This window comes from Mastacembelus armatus, chromosome 1 (assembly GCF_900324485.2).
Source record: "Mastacembelus armatus chromosome 1, fMasArm1.2, whole genome shotgun sequence".
Classification (NCBI taxonomy): domain Eukaryota; kingdom Metazoa; phylum Chordata; class Actinopteri; order Synbranchiformes; family Mastacembelidae; genus Mastacembelus; species Mastacembelus armatus.
The window spans coordinates 11,153,424-11,173,409 of NC_046633.1; the positions used below are offsets into that span (position 1 = coordinate 11,153,424).

General features: G+C 39.5%; 2 protein-coding genes and 1 long non-coding RNA gene across 4 annotated transcripts in view; 2 read left to right on the top strand and 1 right to left on the bottom strand.

The window, feature by feature from the left end:
• The first annotated feature begins 1,223 nt into the window (after positions 1-1,223).
• Positions 1,224-2,435, top strand: cxcl8a (chemokine (C-X-C motif) ligand 8a). Its single transcript, XM_026302364.2, has 4 exons — positions 1,224-1,473; positions 1,616-1,748; positions 1,902-1,988; positions 2,129-2,435. Exons 1-4 carry the CDS (start codon positions 1,410-1,412, stop codon positions 2,139-2,141), a joined length of 297 nt encoding a protein of 98 aa, XP_026158149.1. The 5' UTR covers positions 1,224-1,409; the 3' UTR covers positions 2,142-2,435.
• Positions 2,436-4,223: 1,788 nt separating this feature from the next.
• camk2d2 (calcium/calmodulin-dependent protein kinase (CaM kinase) II delta 2) overlaps positions 4,224-19,986 on the top strand; it is a 32,900-nt gene continuing 17,137 nt past the window's right edge. For both annotated transcript variants that reach the window (XM_026302360.2, XM_026302362.2), the window contains exons 1-2: positions 4,224-4,663; positions 7,397-7,491. In XM_026302360.2, the coding sequence (XP_026158145.1) occupies positions 4,602-4,663; positions 7,397-7,491 (157 nt within the window). In that variant the 5' untranslated portion in view covers positions 4,224-4,601. The remainder of the gene's footprint in view (positions 4,664-7,396; positions 7,492-19,986) is intronic.
• LOC113127683 (uncharacterized) lies at positions 7,845-9,150 on the bottom strand. The gene is made up of 3 exons (XR_003295463.1): positions 8,817-9,150; positions 8,088-8,159; positions 7,845-7,972 (listed from the first exon to the last, which is right to left on the bottom strand). It is a non-coding gene; the product is annotated as an uncharacterized LOC113127683 (long non-coding RNA).

The window sequence follows — 19,986 nt, forward strand, 5'->3', positions numbered from 1 at the left end:
AAACCATAAAATGATGTGCTTTTAATCAGTCAGTATATATTGTTGAAGTGAGGTGACAGCTGAAGAACTAATGCGTTAGTCCCTTTTTCAGAAGTTACCTCATACTTCCTTCTGCTTTGTTAGAGTGGATGTAGTGACGTGATTGCTGCAGACAAATGTATGTTTGAGCTTGTTTGAGTGGCATTAAATCTGATGGAAATTTTTGGCACATATCCTAAAGTTGGTTTAACAATGCTGCTCTAATGACCCAGCAATGCACAGGAAGTGTCACACTGGCAGTAATGTAATAACGTGCCTTCAATCTGGCATGCATAAGTGTGAAAGGTTTTGTGGTTATATTTAGTGTTAATTGTTTATAATAATCTATATAACTAAATTGTGCCCTTGAAAAGTAAACTGCTGCTAGATGCCTATATTTTCACAGTCTATTTATAAAATGCATTAAAGAGTTCTTTTAAGTGTGGCACAGTAACAGGGTGATTAGCACTGTCGCCTCACAGCACGAAGGTTCTGGGTTTGAATCCTGCTCAAACCACTTGATAGACTGTCGATCTGTATTCGCTCAGTGTCATCTGGGATCAGCTCTACGTCAACCAGTACCGAGAAAAGCAGAAATAAGCAGTTAATAATGGATGGATGGAGTTCTGTCAAGCATTTAATTGTTATGCATGTTCAGTATGTACAGAGCATTTGCCTTGATGCCTTGATTTCAGCATATGTAGTTTGTCTTCCTGAAAAATAAATGTGTGTGTGAAAATTCTTTGGAAGTTTTCTCAAAGTTTTCTCTCTTTTTTTGTGAAAGACATGTCAGCACAACTTCATGATTAAACTCTTGGCACAACAAAGTCCCCTTCCGGAAGGTGAAATTTTATATGACAAAATCTGAGGATTACACTAGTCGGGCCAATCATTCACAGATTGCAGCTTATTGTTCGTCTTATGACATGCCAACTGTGAATCAGTTGCCGCTTGATCAATTGCTAAGCATTTCTCTCAAGCATTCCTGTCACGTCTGTCAGTTTATTACAGATTTTTAGTCACAGTGTTTTCTCAAATGATAATGCTGCATTAGTGACAGATGTTGCCCCATGAACCCTCTTGATAAATTACAGATGTCTTTCAAATCCTTGCGATGTAAATTCCCACACCGCTGCCGGCAGTCCAAGTTTGCGCAACCGAGGTGACTCATTTCCAGGAGTTGGCTATAAAAGCACTCTAAAGTGAGAGCCAAACAGAAGAGAAGACAGCTCAAGCAAGCAAAGGAAAAGTAGAGGAGAAAGAAACTGAAAACAGAAAGAAGAACGCTGCACAGAACAAAACTTTACTTTTACTTAGTATATCAGAAGCTTTTCTGAAGAACATTTTTATCTTTTTCCAGTTTAGTTGTTGCAGAATTTATAAAAAGCAAAATGATGAGCAGCAAAGTTATCGTCACTGTTGTTGTGCTCCTGGCCTCCGTGGCCATCAGTGAAGGTAAGATTATTTTTTAATTCAATAATTAAACTGTCACTTCTTTGCAGCAGAGTATGCTGTGATTTTTTTTTCTGTGCAATGCAGAGGTACCAGCAAACACTACTGCACTTTGTAATAATATGCGACTCCTCTCTCATAACAGGTATGAGTTTGAGAAGCCTGGGAGTTGCGCTGCACTGCCGCTGCATCCAGACTGAAAGCCGACGCATTGGCAGCCTCATTGAAAAGATAGAGCTGATTCGTCCCAACTCTCACTGTGATGAAACTGAGATCATGTAAGACCTCATTCTAATACTTTCGCCCCATCTAGATAACGACGGTGTTGATACTTTGAGATTTTGTCATTGTCACGTTTTGCCTTTGGGATAAGATCTTCACTGAAGTCTACTTGTCCTGACTGCATCTCTGTTTCTTGTTTGTTGCTGCAGTGCCACACTGAAAAAGACAGGTGAACAGGTGTGTCTTGACCCTAAGGCTCCCTGGTTGAAGAGGGTAATTGCAGCGATAATGTCTAAGTAAGTACAAGTTAACCATACAATATAAGGCCACTCAGACACTATGGTCTACTTTCATGATTGACATATGTAACAGAAATCATCCAAATCCATTTCTGATGCACAATATAATTCTTCTTTTCTGTTTCTTTTCTCTACAGCACAAAACCCTGAAAAGTTGGCAAAGACGTCATGCATGACTCAATGAAACCCACTGAAAAGTATCAGTTTGATTGAACCAAAGTAATCGCACCCAGGGCACTGATCACCTCGCAGAACTGAGCCACTTAGGTTGTGCTTATATCAAACATCTTATTTATTTCTGCCTGAGCTTGTCTGTATGTTACTTTTGTATGTTGTAGCCAAAAACAAGTCACATTTTGGCTGTTTTTTTTTTTTTTATTTTGTCAAACTGAAGTCTTCAACTTATGTGTTTAATATATTTATTGACATATTTATAAAATATATATATATATATATTTGGAAGTTCATCTGTTGATTATTAAAAAAAGATGAAACTGAAATTGGAAATACTTTGTCTTTCTTAAATATTATAATAACTAGTGTCTTTAAGTTTGTTTATCCTCTGCAAGGATGTAGTGTATGGCCTAAATGCACATATGATGAATTATAATAGAAAATGTAGCAAAGGCTTTACTCAGTCATTTTAAATTGATATAAAATCTCACTCTCATAGAGCAAAAACCTTGCATGTATAAAATGCAGTTTTTACACAACTAATAATGCAATATTAGCAAAAATGTGTAAAAGACATTTTCTTTAACATCCATCCAAGTATTTTGCTTATTTCTTAAATCAAATATATTCCATTTTCTCTTTGCACACACATGCTACACCTCAGTAGTCACCAGTACAGATTTAACCACGTGATGCTGCTGGTCAAATGATATCACTATCTTGACACAGGGCCTTACTCTAAGTTTATTCTCACATAGATTAAAACCTATACTGTGACCCATTTGAAACTGGGACTAGCTGTAGTAGCAAAAGATTTTCTTTGTTGTTACATTTCCGGTTTGAAGAATCAGTTCTTCCTTCAAAGGGGAACTTATAACTGCAGAAGAACAAATCTCTTCATATAACAACCCCCCCCCCCCCCAAAAAAACAACACGTGGCTACCTCCAGTGGATTTTCCAGCTTAAAGGTGGACTGGGGTAGAAAGTGAATTTGAAACTATTCATCATAATTAGCATTGTTATTGGTAGGTTTATTTTCTTCAAACTATAAAGAAAAATGTTTTCATTTTCCAGCAGCATGTTGGAAAGATTGCTAATATGCTGATCACGTTTGCTTAGAAACGTAAGTTAATGGGCTTTAGCCTATATTAATTAAACTCATGAGTCATGATTTCATGTCAGCACGGTGTCTGGGTGGTTAGCACTGTTGCCTCACAGCAAGAAGGCCTCGGGTTCGCAATCCGTCAGGAGGGACCTTTCTGTGTGGAGTTTGCATGTTCTCCCTGTGCTTGCGTGGGTTTACTCCGGGTAGTCCGGTTTCCTTCCACAGTCCAACAACATGTATGTCAGGTTGATGGTGACTCTAAACAGCCCATAGGAGTGAGTGTGAGTGTGTGAGGTTGTTTGTCTCTATGTGGCCCTGTGATGGACTGGTGACCTGTCCAGGGTGTACCCCTGCCTTTCACCCAAAGAGAGCTGGGATAGGCTCCAGCAGATCCCTGTGACCCTGGTTAGGAATAAGCAGGTATAGAAAATGGATGGATGGATGCACTTATGATTTCAAACAAGTCAAGTGATGCTCATGTTTCCAAGTTCTGAATGGTAAATACACTCATTACCAACTTTACTTTGACATTGTTAAATATTTTTACAGTTTTATGGTCACTGATGCTTCACAACTACAACAAACAGGCAGACAAAAAACTGATCATGAATGCAATTAATAACTGATACATCAGTCTAGAATTAACAGTAACTAATCATCCCAGCCCTGCATTTTAACCTAAGTGTGGTTCTTTGTCTTCATAGTAAATTTCATTTTAAAACAATGTATTCATTGTTTTTTTTAAAATGGTAGTCTACTAATATTATTAATATTGCGAATAGTACATATACGTCATTATAATTTGGAGACCAGTCACATCAATCAACCAGTCATTATTATGATTATTAATACTATTTATATTATCAATATTATTGTTGTTGTTTGTTATTGACCGGTATGAGGATGCAGGAAAAGGGGCGGGGACTGAGCGCACGGCCGGGGGTAGGTGCGGTTAGTGCAACGTCTGGTGCGCGCAGAGAGACAACACTCCCAGCGTAGGACGGGCACGTACCAGATTCACCGAAATGCACACAAAATGCTTCGTCCAGAAGCTGTGACAAGTCGCCGCATGTGAAGAAAATAAACAAACACCAAACGATAACGCCTGAAGCTCCCTCGTCCAGAGTGAAGCACTCACCTAAGGCAGTGTTTTGGTGCAGGAATCATCCCACCACAGCTCTTGTCGATGCGCTTTAGCGGTGCATGAATCCCACCGTTTGGTTTGCAGGTCCAGGACAAAACCGGGCGGCGTTGACGACTGTGTGTGGTGGATACTGTTTGTGAGTGCACCTTACCCGCGTCTCCACACACCCCTTGGCACCGTTTTGAGGATGGCGTTAACGATCTGCACAAGATTTACCGACGAATATCAGCTGTTCGAGGAGCTGGGGAAGTAAGGGAGCATGTTTTTAATTTTTATCATCAGGCATCATCCCTGTATGAAATGTCAGTTTATTATGTAATAGGCCGCTTTGGCTTAGGGACCCGGATTCCGGGCTCTGTGTGCGTGTGCGCGCTGCTGATACTGTAGACATGAAATCCGTGATGCAGTTGAAGGGGTGGAGGTGGGGGGCTAAATACGCTATCATGTATCATGCATCCCGTTTATTTTAATCCTACATTTGGAAAGCCGTTTACCCCGTGTGCTTACGAAAGAAGTCCAGCGTGCTGCCATTCGCCTCCATCCTGTGCAGCCACTGATGTTGCATTGCGACCTTTGGGGTTGCCACGGGAGGAGCTCCATTGCTGTAAAGTGAACCGGGGTGAAACGCATCAAGGGGCTGTGAACTGGTGAGATTTGGTAACCAACCAACTCAACGCTCTTTATCTCTCACCTCCTCCCCAAAATCCTCCTCCTCCTCCTCCTCCTCCTCCACCACCTCCACCACCTCCCGCGTGACAGAAATACGCGCTCGGTAATGCGACAGCAGACCGTGTAGCCGGTGATGACACATTCCCCAGCCAAGCACCGAGCTGCGGCCAATTATCAGACACAGTCAGGGAATTCCTCATCCCTCAGACGGAGTGGGAGAGAAACATCCTCATACCTGCATGAGTGTGAGCGATCGTGGATTACCTGGGTATGTGCGTGTGTAGGTTTACACACACAGCTTCGTGTGTCTATGTGGTCACCCGCCTGACCTGCGGTGTGTTTCTAGTGAGGAAGGGGAAAGCTTACCCCCCCGCCTTTATGATCATATTCTGTGTTCATCACCATCTGTCATTAATAATGCAGCCATATTGCTTTTATAGTACACTTTAACTCATCTGATCCCTTCACTCTGTGCACAAACCATTTCCCTCAAACTGAGACTAATTAGCTGCTACTGATATGAACTGACCACAGGGTGTTTGACCAGATACCTGGGTATTAGTAATCTTTCAGTAATCCTGAAACTTTCATTTAGAAGGTATACTGGAAAACATAAGGAAATATGATAATAAATATATTGCTTAATTCAGATGCCCTCTTACTTACATCAATCAATCTTTTGTATTGAACAAAAAACCAACTCACACACAAATTTGTAATTGATGTGACGGGTCTCCATCAAAATAGTTAAGAAAATACAGTATTCAAATAATATAAAAAGCCATTGCCCTCAACTTTATTATATTTGAGCTCATTTAAGTTTGAGAGCTCTGTGTGGTCTTCGCTTACCCATGAAATCCTTCTCTGCATCTTATCTTTTGTGAAGTATACGTATTTACATAATCATATGTTCCAAGCTAGTCATTTATTGTATGTTCCATCTCATTTTGGATTTAGTACTAGTCTTAATAGTTTGAAATACATAAGCAGAGGTTCATTTAATAGACAGGACAGTCAAGTGAAATTCTTACCTTCCTTTCCCAAACCTTCTATAATTTAGAGGTAAACTTTATTGGCAAGCTGCCCATTCCAGAGGATGTTAGAAACTTTGTCACGGTACACATCACTGTATTTTTAGCAGTAACTAAAGGTTAAAAGGTATAAATTCGGAGTTATTTCAAATATTGTAACAAAATAATATAATATTGTACTGTAACACCACACGACAGTTTGTCAGTGATAGTCTCAGCTTTGTCTGTCTTGTGTCTGTATCCCTGAGTTTCTAAGCGGTTGTGATATCTCTGATGCTGTCAGGAGCTACACTTGATTTTGCTGCAGAGGGGAACAGATTCTGTTTGAAAGAAAAGGCGTGCACTGACAGAGATGGAGGTTGAATAGCAACGTGGCCTGCAAGGCTGCAGAGCTGAGTGGAGCTGAGGCGGGCCGCTCGATGGCTGCATTTAGAAACGAGAGATTCAGCACTCTGCTCTCACTCTCCCTCAAATATAGCTGACCTAGTTTGTTGATCTTCATATATGTGTCTGAAAAACAAGAACAACACATAGATGAAGCATTAGTGAGCTGGTAGGGACATTTGTAGGTGTAAAGTCTCATGTAGTGATGAGGACAGTGTGTGCTGTAGATGCGGTTTGTGCGTGGGTTTGTGGGAGTAGTTGCATAGCTACAGTATCCTGACTATGGTTTGATATTTAAAACTGACTTTGAAACATAAAAATATCAGCACAGCTACATCTGTGATTAATCAACTGTGACTAAGGGTTCTTTCACAGAAAAAGATGATCATTTAGGCAAGTTTTATTTCGGTAAATCGGAAAGCAGGTTTAAATAAGTTACCTTGGAAGCATACTTCCACACTAGTCTAATCCCAGTCAGACACAGTTTCTCCAGATGCCAGATTTATGCTAATAATGGAACATGCTGCTGTTATTGCCTAATTAAAAATAAGGGGCCAAACCTTTTTCAGCCTAAAGGATCTGGTTCAGTTAAGCCAAACTTTATGTCATGCTTTTCTAAACCTCTGTTTTGAAACACCCCTCTGATTTTACATTGACTGGTGTGGATACATGTGATGAACTGGTGACCTGTCCAGGGTGTACCCCTGCCTTTCACCTAAAGAGAGCTGGGATAGGCTCCAGCAGATCCCTGTGACCCTAATTAGGAAAAAGTAGGTATAGATATTGGATGGATGGATGGATTGATGGTATGGATACAATTTGTATTGTTTGACCTTTGACCCTTTACTTTCTTTTAATACATCAATACATATCTGTGTGTGTGTGTTTTTCCTTTCAGGGGCGCATTCTCTGTGGTCAGGAGATGTGTGAAGATCTCCTCCGGACAGGAGTATGCTGCCAAAATCATCAACACTAAGAAGCTTTCTGCTAGAGGTAGGAAACACACTCATGAACATGCACAGAAATATACATTGTGCACATACAGGTTCGCACACCACACAGGAGCAGAAAAACATGTTCAGAGTGTCAATGTGTGGATGACCTGTAAACATTGCTACACATTTAAACAGGCTTCAGGACTTGGAAATAGTAACTAAAGGACAGATACGAAAAACACAAAAAGGAAGATGTACCACACAGCACAAACAAAGTGCAATAGGCTGGTAGGTAAAACATTTATTTGACATATTTGATCTTCTGCACACACAGAAAACTTAATCAATTTAAGAAGAGAATAGAATTCTGGTACTATCTAAATATTTATCATATACAATCTTATGCACATCCCATGTGTTCTGTATTGATTCAGGGCTCCGGCTGGTCTTGTCGTCCCAGGGGCAGATCTCTTGTGAAGCCGACCCAGTTCTTTCAGATCCGTCACTGTAATTGTAGCCCCTGGCCTGGTTGCCTCAGGCTAATCGTGCACACACACACACAGACACACATACACTATAGCTTATACACACACACGAACATGCAAGGACACACATGACCCAGGATTCGTCAGTAACATATTCGTGATTACTAACCGATGGTGTGTTGTGTTTCTGCTGTTCCATCTTTGCTTCATCTGCTGGTGTGTTTTGTCATTGCTTGTTTTCCTGTGATAACGTTAGATAAATTCTTTTAACAAATAGACTCTGAGAACAAACTTAGAGGTTTTAGTCAATTTTACTTGTACAAGGAGTAAACTGTCACTAAACACACAGAGTGCAGAGTGAGAGCTCACTGGCTAGGCACAGCCAGGAACAGCTTTTTAATGATAAGGCACAGGATGAGGTCATGTGAAAACAAAGAGAGGAGACACTCCCAACTTCAAATATATATATTATAATGCCATAAGGTCCTGAAAAAAGAAAAAGGAGTCACTCTCACCTAAAAGATATATAGCGGTATGACCCTGAGAGTCTTTTTATCAGTAAGTCAATCTCAGAACAAGCTGCTCAAAAGAAAAGTTATGTTTGCACATTAGACAATAGGCCCTATTCAGCAGTGTTCCAATAATTAAAGTAAGGATTAGATTACTCAGATTATTTGAGGATAAAACATTTTCTCTAACAGATAACCAGACTGTTGTTATATCATATAAGGAATTAAACTTGTATAGATGTGATCTGAGCTTTCTAATGGCAATTTAGTTTGTTATAATTTGCTAGAAATTACAATGACAGTCTATTGTTATGTTCCACAACCATGGTTTGTTACACCGTTGGTGTGTATTAGCAAGCAAACCCCTCCCCCTCTTTGCAGCATTTTACCTTTCATACTTTTTCAGCAACTCCCCGTCTCCCACTTCTTGAACATCTTTTTCTCCAGGTGGTCTGCTCTTTTGCATAGATTTTCTATTTGATATTTCCTTTTTATTCCTCTTTTCATAGCTGTTCTTTTTTGGCGAATTACAAGACACTGTAATATTTCTTACTAGTTTCTCTACCCACCCCCTCTGCACATTTTCTCCTCTGTTAATACCTCACCATCCATCCCTCCCTTCATTCCTCCATCAGTCTCTTTCTTATCTCATTTTCTTTGCTTCCCTCATGCTGCAGCTCTTTTCTTTCTGCTTTTCTCTCTTTCCCCTCACCAATCCATTGATATTTCCATCGCTCTGTCTTTCGTTGCCCCATGTTCACTCTCCTGCTCGCTGAGTGCAGTGTTGGTAATAGACACCTTGGCTGACAGATCAGTGTCTCACCACCTGCATGCAGGGATAGATTTTCCAAAAATACTGCAATGGCTTATCTCACCACACATGTATGCTGGTCTGTGGGTAGAAACACACACACCCTCTCTCTGTCCTCTGTGTGCATGTTTTTATGCAAATGGACATTTACATACTGGACATTCTGTTGTGATCTTACCTTCTTTCCATGATAAGCCCTGGAATTGCAACTCTGATTCTCTTCTCTCTGGTAGGATCATGACCTTCCACCAACCCCTCTCCACCACTAACTGTGTGTCTAGTCTAGTCAGTTGCATTCATGTGTATAGGTAGGCCTGTATATAATTCAAAGGGGTTTAGGGTGGGACTGGAGGCTGGAATGCAAGCAGATTAAGGCACTATATATGTGTTTTTGGTTATAAATGCACATATATGTGGAGAGCTTATAGGAAGACGCGCAGTTCTGCAATCTGCAATCCTGATTATGCAGCACTTCATTAGCAGCAGATGAGTCAGTGAAGGAGAGGAAGCAGTGGGGAGTGAGACAGTGAGCAAAGAAAATGGTAGGAGGCTGAGGGAGAGAGACAGATAATCAGAGATAAAAGAGTTGATAGAAAGTGAACATTTAACTATGTGTGTGTCTTTGTGTGGCCCTGACAGCAGTTGAATATTTGTTCTTCCCTCATGCATGCATCAGTGTCCTGTCCCTAAGACTTCTCTCTTTTGTCACTTTGTATTTGCTTGTGATAAACTGTGTGCCTGTGTGCAACTATTTGTGTCTAATCCCTTCTCTGTTTGCGCATTTGTGCAAATATACCCCTGTTTGTCTGTGCCCTAGCCTTGGCTATGTAACCCTAGCAGTGTGTCACAGCAGTTAAGATAGGTTCGCATTGTTGAATCCATGTTTTGACTTTAAAAAAGTCATATTCATTTTATCATGTATATATTACATTGCATTGTGGGTAAGAAATACATTGCACAGTGGTAAGAAATGTGGCTTGATTTACAAGGACAAATGAATCAGCACAAAGATGTAGAAACATATATATATATAATCGTCATTTTTATTTTTAATTTAGAGGATATCATATTTTTCAGAGACTGCATTATTGTTACCTGCTTGATATTCTCTGATCAATAACTAATCCCCCTTCAGAATGGACAGTGTCTTTGGTAATTGGGCTGTGCCATTGTTAATTTTTTTGAGTCATGGTAACAGAGATTATAGGTGTTGCTAAGGTATAAATCAGCCTGCTTTGGTGGTATATGTTGCTTGTATGCACATATACAAACACACATACAAATATGTCACATATTTGTATGTGTATGTGTTTTCTTTATTCATATCTTAATGCTCATTAGGCAAGATAAACAAGATAAAGATTTCTTTTCCTCTCTTATAGTCTTTATTTCTGTATTCCTCCAGTGTCAAAGTGATTCTGTTTCATTTCACTTTGAAGTGAAAGGAAGCGACAGAGGAGAGAGAGGGGATCTGGTTGTGGGAGAGCGAAAGATGGGGAGAGAGAGAAACAGGAGAGAAGGAAAGGAAGGAGGGATCAGTGGGAAGAAGAGAGATCACATGACTCACTGGGTACTTGAAGGCTAAAAATAAATGTTGGTTATTCTCTTGCTCTTGGTGTCTCTATCTCACAGACACACACATTTTTTTCCTCATGGGGAATTTGCATTGACTTACATTAATTTCCTGTAGATTTAATGTACCAATCATAACCACTACTTGCCTAATTCTAACCCATAACCATAACCTTAACAGTTAATCTGATGGTTACCAGCATCTAGGCAGAGTCCCCACATTGTGAGTGCCTAAAGACATTTTGGTCCCCAGAGTGCAAGTAATACCAGGCAGGAGTACACACACACACACACACACACACACACACACACACACACACACACACACACACACACACACACACACACAGTATTGAAAATGTTCCATCTTTAGAAAGGAGTCAGGTCTTTAGTTTTAGTTGATGGTTATCTGTTTGGCCAATCAGCCTGCCAGAGCGCATGCAGGGAAATATTTGAAACTGAGCATGAAACCATGGCATGGGTACTTCTGCAGTAATTATAGCAGGAAATGGGAGGAAAGCATATAATTGTGACTAACCAGTAACACAAGTTCTAATTTTTGTTTTTAAATTAATTCTAAGGATTTTCTGGTGATATACAAAGTATTAAACATCTTCCACAAGACAAATGATAGTTTCTGTAAAGGATCAGATGAAATTATGCAGTTGCTAATTGAATTGTGAGGTTTCCCTTCTTCTTCATTTGTCAGTCAAAGAAAAGTCTGTTTCAAAGTCGACTTAACAATCTCTGTAGAAAAGATGCTCAAATTACATACTAGATTTCTTCCAAAGCTTTCAGCAACACCTCTTATCAGCAGATCTATCTTCATCAGCAGACAGCATTTGCTCAGTTGTCAAGTGTTTAGAAAACATGATAACAGTGGAAGCATCACCATGACAACTGAGCAAACTCCATTCACTGATAAAGGCCATGGAAGTAAAAGCTCTATCATTTTTTTTTTTGTTAAACTGCTATTTTTAAGGTCAGGAATAAACCCTAAATCACAGCGCTGATATCCGTTTTAGTGACTGGCACCTAAAACGAACACCCCCACTGTGTAACTGTTCAAAGGTGCAATATAATTGTAGAATACAACCTTCTGAAAACCCCTCACAACCCAAACCTCTGTTTCCAAGTGCAAAATAAAGCAGGCTTCCCTTTCTAGAGCCAGTGTTTACCTGTTCTGTTTGTCTGTTCTGGGCTAGCATAGAAACATGGTAGTGCATGCAATGGCTGGCTCCATGAAAGGAGACCCGCTTCCTATGTAGATCTAAAAGGCTCATTCTGAGATTAAGAAAATACAATCGGTGATATTTTCTGGTGATTCCAGACTAATGATAACATATTTATGAATCCTATACTCCATTATTGCTAATAGATTGCTCTAAATATTAGAGAGAATCAGGTGTGTACAACTCTGTTCCTCGAGGGCCACTGTCCTGCTTGTTTTCCAACTACCCCTGCCCTACCCACTGCTGATTACCCGGATCTCATGTGCGATTAGCCAGTCAGAAGCTGGAAGTTACCATCTCAGATGAGGGTGGAAGTGGAGGAAAACAAAATGAATTGGTATCTTCTAGTCTCTACTACAGCATAGTCTATGCTGTATCATAAAAATATTACAAATGTTTCTTATATGAAAGTACATTATTGGTAGATGAAAAATTATGATAAATATAATGTTATCATTCAGGGGTAGAGAGCATACTAACCAGAAAAAAAAAGTTTCATTTTCTGGTTTTAATGCTAATTAGTTACACTTGTTACAAAGATGACAATATCGGAATTCCCCCAGATAAAACTTTCATGCCTTGAAACATTGTTAATAATGTAAGCTATAGTAAAAATTCCACTTCTTGCATTTTTAAAAATCTCAGGATTTTAATATAAAAATAATTGATCGTTCAGCCTGTAAAGAACCTACAATGTGGCTAACTAGGACAATGCACTTAGCAGAAAGTGATGGCATTCTTAATCACAGAGTAGTTCCTGCCTCAATTTATTCTTACCTCTATATATATTGCTTGTTTTTCTGTGCATATTGTATGTCCTTTTTAACCTCTGCTTTTTTGATCTGCTTGATTTACTCTTCCCCCTCTTTTTCCTTTCTCACTTCTTTTGTGGCTCCCTGGCAGTAAAACATGCCTGTAAGCTTCATAATGGAACAATTCTCTCCGGAAGATTTGAGAAGGTCATTGCAGTTTTTTGCCTAACATGTTCAACTACTGTATGTCACAAGTAAAGTCTGTAAAGCAAAGTGATGGAAAACATATTCGTAGACATAAGCCACATGAACTGACATCACAAATGACAAATGACACCTTGATCATGTGATGAAACATACACAGACAAACTGTTTTCGTCCTGTATTATTTTTCCAGTAAAACAATATGAAGACTGGTGTGTGAGCCTTTAAAGATGTGTTAAAGTGAAATTCACATCAAACACAATAACACAATGTGCCTTCTGCTTCATTGCTAATACAAACAGGATGAGACTGGTAGATAGATCAGACACTGTTACCAAAAAGTTGCAATGACATTTTACATTTTTTAAAACATCAACTCTAAATGTCAGATTTGCTTGTCTGCAATACTCCACAAACTCTTCTTTCCATTTTGCATTTTTCTGATAAAGCACCTACAATATAGGCAATGGAATGAAGTGCAGCTGCAACATCCTGTTCTTATTACATTAGTGCTATTGTTTTAGTATGTCCTTATTGCTGCTTTTAAATGTGTAGCTCTGTTTCAGTATAGTACATGTGATTATAAATATGAAATTTAAGTCAGGATGTCTTCAGATCACCGGTCCAACTTGTGTGTCTGAATTACACTGGATAAGATAAAAGTTGAAATTATTGTACAATATGGGACCCTGAGCAATGCTCCAGAGGAAGTTTTATCTATGACACCAGCCACCTTTTTTTCTCCTCATAGGAGAAGGTAAGGAAGTTATCAGTCTCATAATTCTTCCTCTATTGGCAATCAGTGGAGGGTGACAGTGTTTCTATGTTGTGGATGGTTTCATTAGACCCTGAGATTCTGTGTGGGGTAGAAGGGAAATGCAAGCAGGACTACTTAGCCACTGGCCACAGAGGATGTTGCATTGACTCTACTGCATCCTTTTAATTAAAACTCTTAATTAAAGTGGAGCGGTGCATTTCCAGTACCCTGTTGTGGTGTGTGTGGTGGGTGGATTTGTGTGTATATTAGTGTTAAGACTTTAACTAGGGTTTATTTTCATTATCGATTGAAGTATTGATTGTTTAAATGGATTAATCGAATTGTGCCCATCACAGTTCCCACGGGATGTTTTCAAACAGCCTATTCTGATGGGCGAACAGTGAAAGCATTCAAAGGTGTTCACATTTACATGATATACAGTAAAACAGAGCAAGAAACTGACCTTAGGGATCAATCCATCCATCAATCCATTAGCTATACTTTTTTCCTGTATAGATTTGCTGTCTTTGGGTGAGAGCTGGAATACATCCTTGACAGGTTGCCACTCCATCAGAGGGCTGACACATAGAGACAGACAAAACATTCACGTTCACACTTACAGGCATGATAAATTCACCAATTAACCTAAACTTAAAGTGCATGTCCTTGAACTGTGAGAAGAAGCTGCAGGGCTTGGAGAAAACCCACATGGACATGGGGACAACATGCAAACTCTACACAAAAAGTCCCCAGTTGATCACCAGATTTGAATTCAGAACCTTTTTGCTGAGGCAACAATGCCAACCAGTTCACCATGCCACTATGAGCCAGTCCAATATATGATATATGATATTGTACAAGAGGCAGAATACACCTTGGATAGATTACCAGTCAGGGCAAACACATAAAAATAGACAAGCAGTCATACTCACATTCACATGTATGGGTACATATCACTCACAGCAGGTGAATATGGACCAGTCGATTCACTGTGTCATTGCATTGAACAGATCACTGTGTGGATGCAAAACAACATTCTCCAAATAAACAGTAACAAGACTGTAATAATAATCTTTGGGCCACAGAAACAAAGAGAAAGTGTCAAGCAGACACCTTGAGTCGCTTTCTCTAGATGTTTTGGAGACAAAGCCAGGGAAGCCAGATTGAGATGGTTTGGACATGTTCAGAGGAGGGACAGTGAATACATTGGTAAAAGGATGCTGAGGTTAGAGCTGCCAGGAAGGAGGCCTAGAGGAAGACCAAAGAGGAGGTTCTTGGATGTAGTGAAGGAGGACATGAGGATAGTTGGTGTGGGTGAGGAGGATACAGAGGATAGGGTTAAATGGAGGCAGATGATTCGCTGTGGCGACCCCTGAAGGGAGCAGCCGAAAGGAAAAGAAGGTTAGAAATCTAGGGGTAATGATGGATTCAGACTTGAATTTTAACAACCACATTAAATCAGTAATATTGTCAATATTTTATCATCTCAAAAACATTGCCAGTATCAAAGGGATCATGTCTAAACCAGACTTGGAGAGACTCATCCATGCGTTTATCTCCAGCAGGTTAGATTACTGTAATGGCCTGTTCATGGGGTTCTCAAAATGAGCTGTAAGACAGCTGCAGTACATTCAGAACGCTGCTGCTTGGGTCCTGACTAGAACCAGGAAGTACAACCACATTACTCCTGTTCTCAGATCTCTGCACTGGCTTACTGTATAAGTCTATTCATGGTTCAGCACCACAGTACACAATGCCGTGTGGTAGCGTAGAGACGCTAGTCAGTGACTGTTGTCATTTCCCTGTAGGTCTACATTCTCCCATCCAATGCATTCTCTACAAAATGTTTTTAGGGAGAAGACTTGATTTTTTGATTTGAATCGAGTCTTCTACCTAAGTATGTCTCTTCAGATGGCACTGCAAATTTTCCATTGTTAAATGGAACAGCAGAAAATGCATTGCATCATATGTGGTTTCCAGCATATAATGTAATGTCTTTGAGATGAGGAAACATGTTAAAAATAATGCATTTGCAGCAATAACATTACTCATCATTACTGAAAAAAGAGAACAAATACGGTAGAGTCAGATTTATTCGCAACTCTTCTACTCATATTCTTGAAATGCATTACTTGCGAGCTAGGAAACCTTCCAAGTAAAAGATGTGATTTTTGGAAATCCTGCAAACCTTTGCAGAAATTCTTTAGGAAAAGAAGTATTGTCTATAAATATGCTTCACTTGTATCAGTCTTGCTGCTGACTAACATACATGTGTTATATGTCTAGGTTAATAGAGCAGTAACTTTAACATGATAATGTGTATTGGGTGGCTGGTCACTATGTCACTTTTTCTGTATAGTTTGGTTTGGGTTATGAGAGTGATGACATGGCAGTGTAGTAGTACCATAAAGTAATAAAGTACCACAATAAATAACAGTTGGATTGTCCTAACTGGTCAAAGTGTGAAATCCAGGGCAGCACAGTGGCTTTACGTGGAATGATGATGCCATAAAAATAGCTTGTTTCAGGAAAGATGGTGACCAAAGGTCAGATAAATCACACTAGTGTTTCTGAAATGTTCTGTCCATTGCACATTTAAGTTTGCTCAAATGAGAGATATCTGGCCATCTTTTAAATGTGACGTATTTACAATTTAGCAATACGCTAATATCACAAAAACATTTGAGGCAAATGTGTGATTGTCTTAGCAAACAAAAATACTGCAGCACTTCAAGCTTCTTGTGTCCATTGCAACCATCTTACACAGTGCTGTCACAAAGTAAGAGTTCATAGCAGATCTTTTGGATTGTTTTATGGCATAAAAATATTAAAGAGGAGGAGAGCTACCTCTCAACCAGTTTTCTTTTCTTCAGCAGCTTAAATGCTCACCAAAAACATGGAATAACAAATATTTCACTAAACAAACATCCATCCATTATCTATACATGATTTATGTATAGATGAAGTGACCAAATGTTACAATACTTGACATATAGATACTGAATTCATACTTTGCTAGACAGAGCAGCAAATACACACTCAGCTTAGATCAGGCTAAAAAGAGCCAGAGGGTAATGAATGATAACAGGTGACTGGGTTAGCTTCACATTTGCCCCCTCAGTTACAGTGGCTTCACATTATGTAGAGAAGCTGCTGTCAGTTTTAACCAGGTAAGCAAAACGCAGTTTTGTCAGCCAGTCACAGCTCATTGTTGTCAGCTTGAGACTTTTTGAGAGTCAGGTAGATTTCAGAGTCGACTACAGCAGAAAGTCTGTTCAGGCAGAAGCGTACAATGTGATTTCCTCACTCATTAAAAAATAAAAATGCACTCTCAGGCTAACACACATACAATCCCAGCCCTACTTTACACCCATGGACAATTCTGTGCACCAATCCAGTCGAATTTCTTGTCTCAAAAGCCAGTAAAAACGACACAGTGCACAAAGGAAAACCTCATGAGCACAAGGAGAACATACAAAGTTAAAAACAAACCAACACAAACAATGAGTAAGAGCAAACCCAACACCCTTCACACTCTGAAGCAACAGTACAGAGCAGCAGAGCAGATGTCAGCCGAGCAGCATGACAACATTCATAATATCTTGTCAAGATTTTGGTTTGTTAATGCTGATGTCAGTAGTGTCATCTTCTGCTTAACTTCTTGGTTAATGTGAGTGTAATTTCACTCATTACACAGTGAAAAGTCAAACAGAACTGTCTAAACAATAGCATCTAATGCAGACATTGTTTGCTCATTGTATTCACTGTACTTTACTGTGTGCTCTCTTTTATACATCAGCATCTTGGAACTTCACTATATCAGTGTATTGGTTCCATTTCCTACTTTATTCCATGATAGATGTCCGCAGTGTGTGCTCTGTTGGACATGGGTTAAATGATTAGACATGTTGAAATGTTTGTGTGTGTGTATGTGATCCCTCAGAATTAGTCGCTTGTGCTTCCCTGTCTGTACTTCTGTAGAGTTTGAGAGTTGCGTGTGAACTCTCGATGTCGGCCATTTGCATGCAAGGCTGGTTCCACTGCAGAGGAGAGAAGAGGCCTGACGCTGTGATTGGTGCAGGAGTTGCTAGACAACAGATGTCCAGCCGGCTGGGAGGTGGACTACCTGTGGAGGAGGGAGAGAGAGGAGAGAGTGAACTAAAAGCAGAGTTACAGCAGTGTCTGTGATTTATTGCAAGAGAAGCTATTTTAGTGTACTGAAACTGAGTGATATAAGTAAATTTGAAGCAGAAAATTGTGTAATGTGTATTATGGTGTTCATAACACAGTATGTGGTACATAAAGTTCCTGAAAGCATCCTTTTAAATTGTACTTATGAAAGCCTGTTAACTTTAGCCTGTTATGGAGACAACATATGAATAAGAAAGTGAGTTTTTGTGCCGTAGCTGAATGTACATCAATGCTCCCTTATGACTTAAATATTTTTCACACTTTTAATTGCATTAGAGGAGAAAATATTCAACATAAAAGTTTAAAGATCTCAATTTGGTTACAATTTGGGTAATTACCTTTGTTATATGTGTGTGGAATGTCATACTGTATGTGGGAGATAATCTGGGTGCTTTAATATTAAAATGTGATCCAGTCTAACCTTAACAACAGACTGTATGCTTTTTAATAGTCTGTCTGCTATAGAAGGCTCTTATGATGAATTATGAAGTCATGAAGCCATGGAAGAAGAGGCTATCTATGTATTATGTATTATATTATGAACTGTATACAAACGTTTTGGATACTAGTATGTGTGATATTATTATTTTATGTTTTCCACGGTGATCCAGAAATTGTTTTGGAAATTGATGGCTTAAAAATGTAAAGCCATATCAAGTAAACTAATATTAGGTTGATTAACTGAACCATGTATTCTAGAAAAGCAAATGACAAGAGTCTGAGAGAGAGAAGCAAAGGGATTATGTGTCATTCACTAACATGGTAAGACTGAGGCAGAGATGGTGAGATTAGTGACCTTGCTCAGAGGGTCCTGCTAATAATGAAATAATGGCGGACCTGGTCTTGTTTGTGGCTCTACCAGTCTGCCTCACTGCGGTTGTGCTTGTCTCTATCTGGCAGTATACGTCAAACAAAATCAAAATCGGCATGGTGTTACAGACATTAATGTTGGATTAGGGACACCCAAAAGAGCTTCACTGGGGTCCGTTTGCAGCTTTCACCTCCACTGGAGATAGTTCATATTATTGTGAGAAATTGTGCTTTTCCTGTGGCCTTGGGGTCCATGTTTCCAGTTTATCTGCTATTTATTTATTGTTTATTTACTGTACACCTTTGTCAGCTCTCTCTCATATGTAGATGAGTTATCATTTATACCATTGTGTCATAATGCAGTATGTCTGGATCAGAATCACTGCTGCATCTGAGTGAGAACTAAGTTATAAAAGCAGCTGTAGTTTTACAGTCAAAATCAATGCAGAATACAATTATGATTGACTTAGATTTAATACTTCATACTTCAAGTTAATAGTTTTGTGGTTGTTCATGCCTTTTTTTCAAATTTGGACTGTTTCATATGTTTATAGTAGATAATCATCCTGATCCATCCTTTGGTTTATGGACTGGACATGCTATCTCCTCTCTTTTCCCGATTTTGTTCTTGCAGCAGACTGTACTAGCTGCAGATTTGAATTCTTTTATAGCCTTTTATATTTTTAGCTTTAACTGTAGTGTGGCCACAGACCGTGCTGTATTTGTTTTGCATTTCACTATTGGGATTTTGCTTTGGCTTCATGTCTTTCACTATGACTGATAAACTGAACCCTCTGGTGTGCATGAGCAGCCCTTCAGTTACTGTGAACATACTGTACTGGCATTTTTATTCAGCTTTTGAGAGCACGCCAAGTTCCATTTTGGTTAAAATATACTGGAGCCCAAAGTTAGTGTTTCTCCCTGTCGCTGCCTGTTCCTCTAGATGCACTACACCAACAGAGGCAGATACCTGTATCTATAAAGGGAACAAGCTGCTTAGAGTTCTTTGTTGGGATTGCCTTAGTGCTGCACTGAGTCCACAGTTTCCATAGCATCAAGAAGAGCAGAGGAGGGAGAAGGAGAGTGAAAAATAGGCGTCCTATTTTGCTTGGTAAAAAAAGTAGAACCCGCTGCTCTTCTTTCTCTCCCTCACTTTCTCCTGCTCTCACACTTTTTTTCCTCAGGCCCTCTGTGTCCTGAGGCAAAGCCGAAATGGGTCGCCTCAACACC

Bases quoted from the DNA above. Each gene is read 5' to 3' on its own strand.
- cxcl8a (XM_026302364.2), top strand. From the start codon at position 1,410: ATGATGAGCAGCAAAGTTATCGTCACTGTTGTTGTGCTCCTGGCCTCC. The intron at 1,474-1,615 runs GTAAGATTATTT...CTCTCATAACAG, and splicing joins CTCCGTGGCCATCAGTGAAG to GTATGAGTTTGAGAAGCCTG. The intron at 1,749-1,901 runs GTAAGACCTCAT...TTGTTGCTGCAG, and splicing joins TGTGATGAAACTGAGATCAT to TGCCACACTGAAAAAGACAG.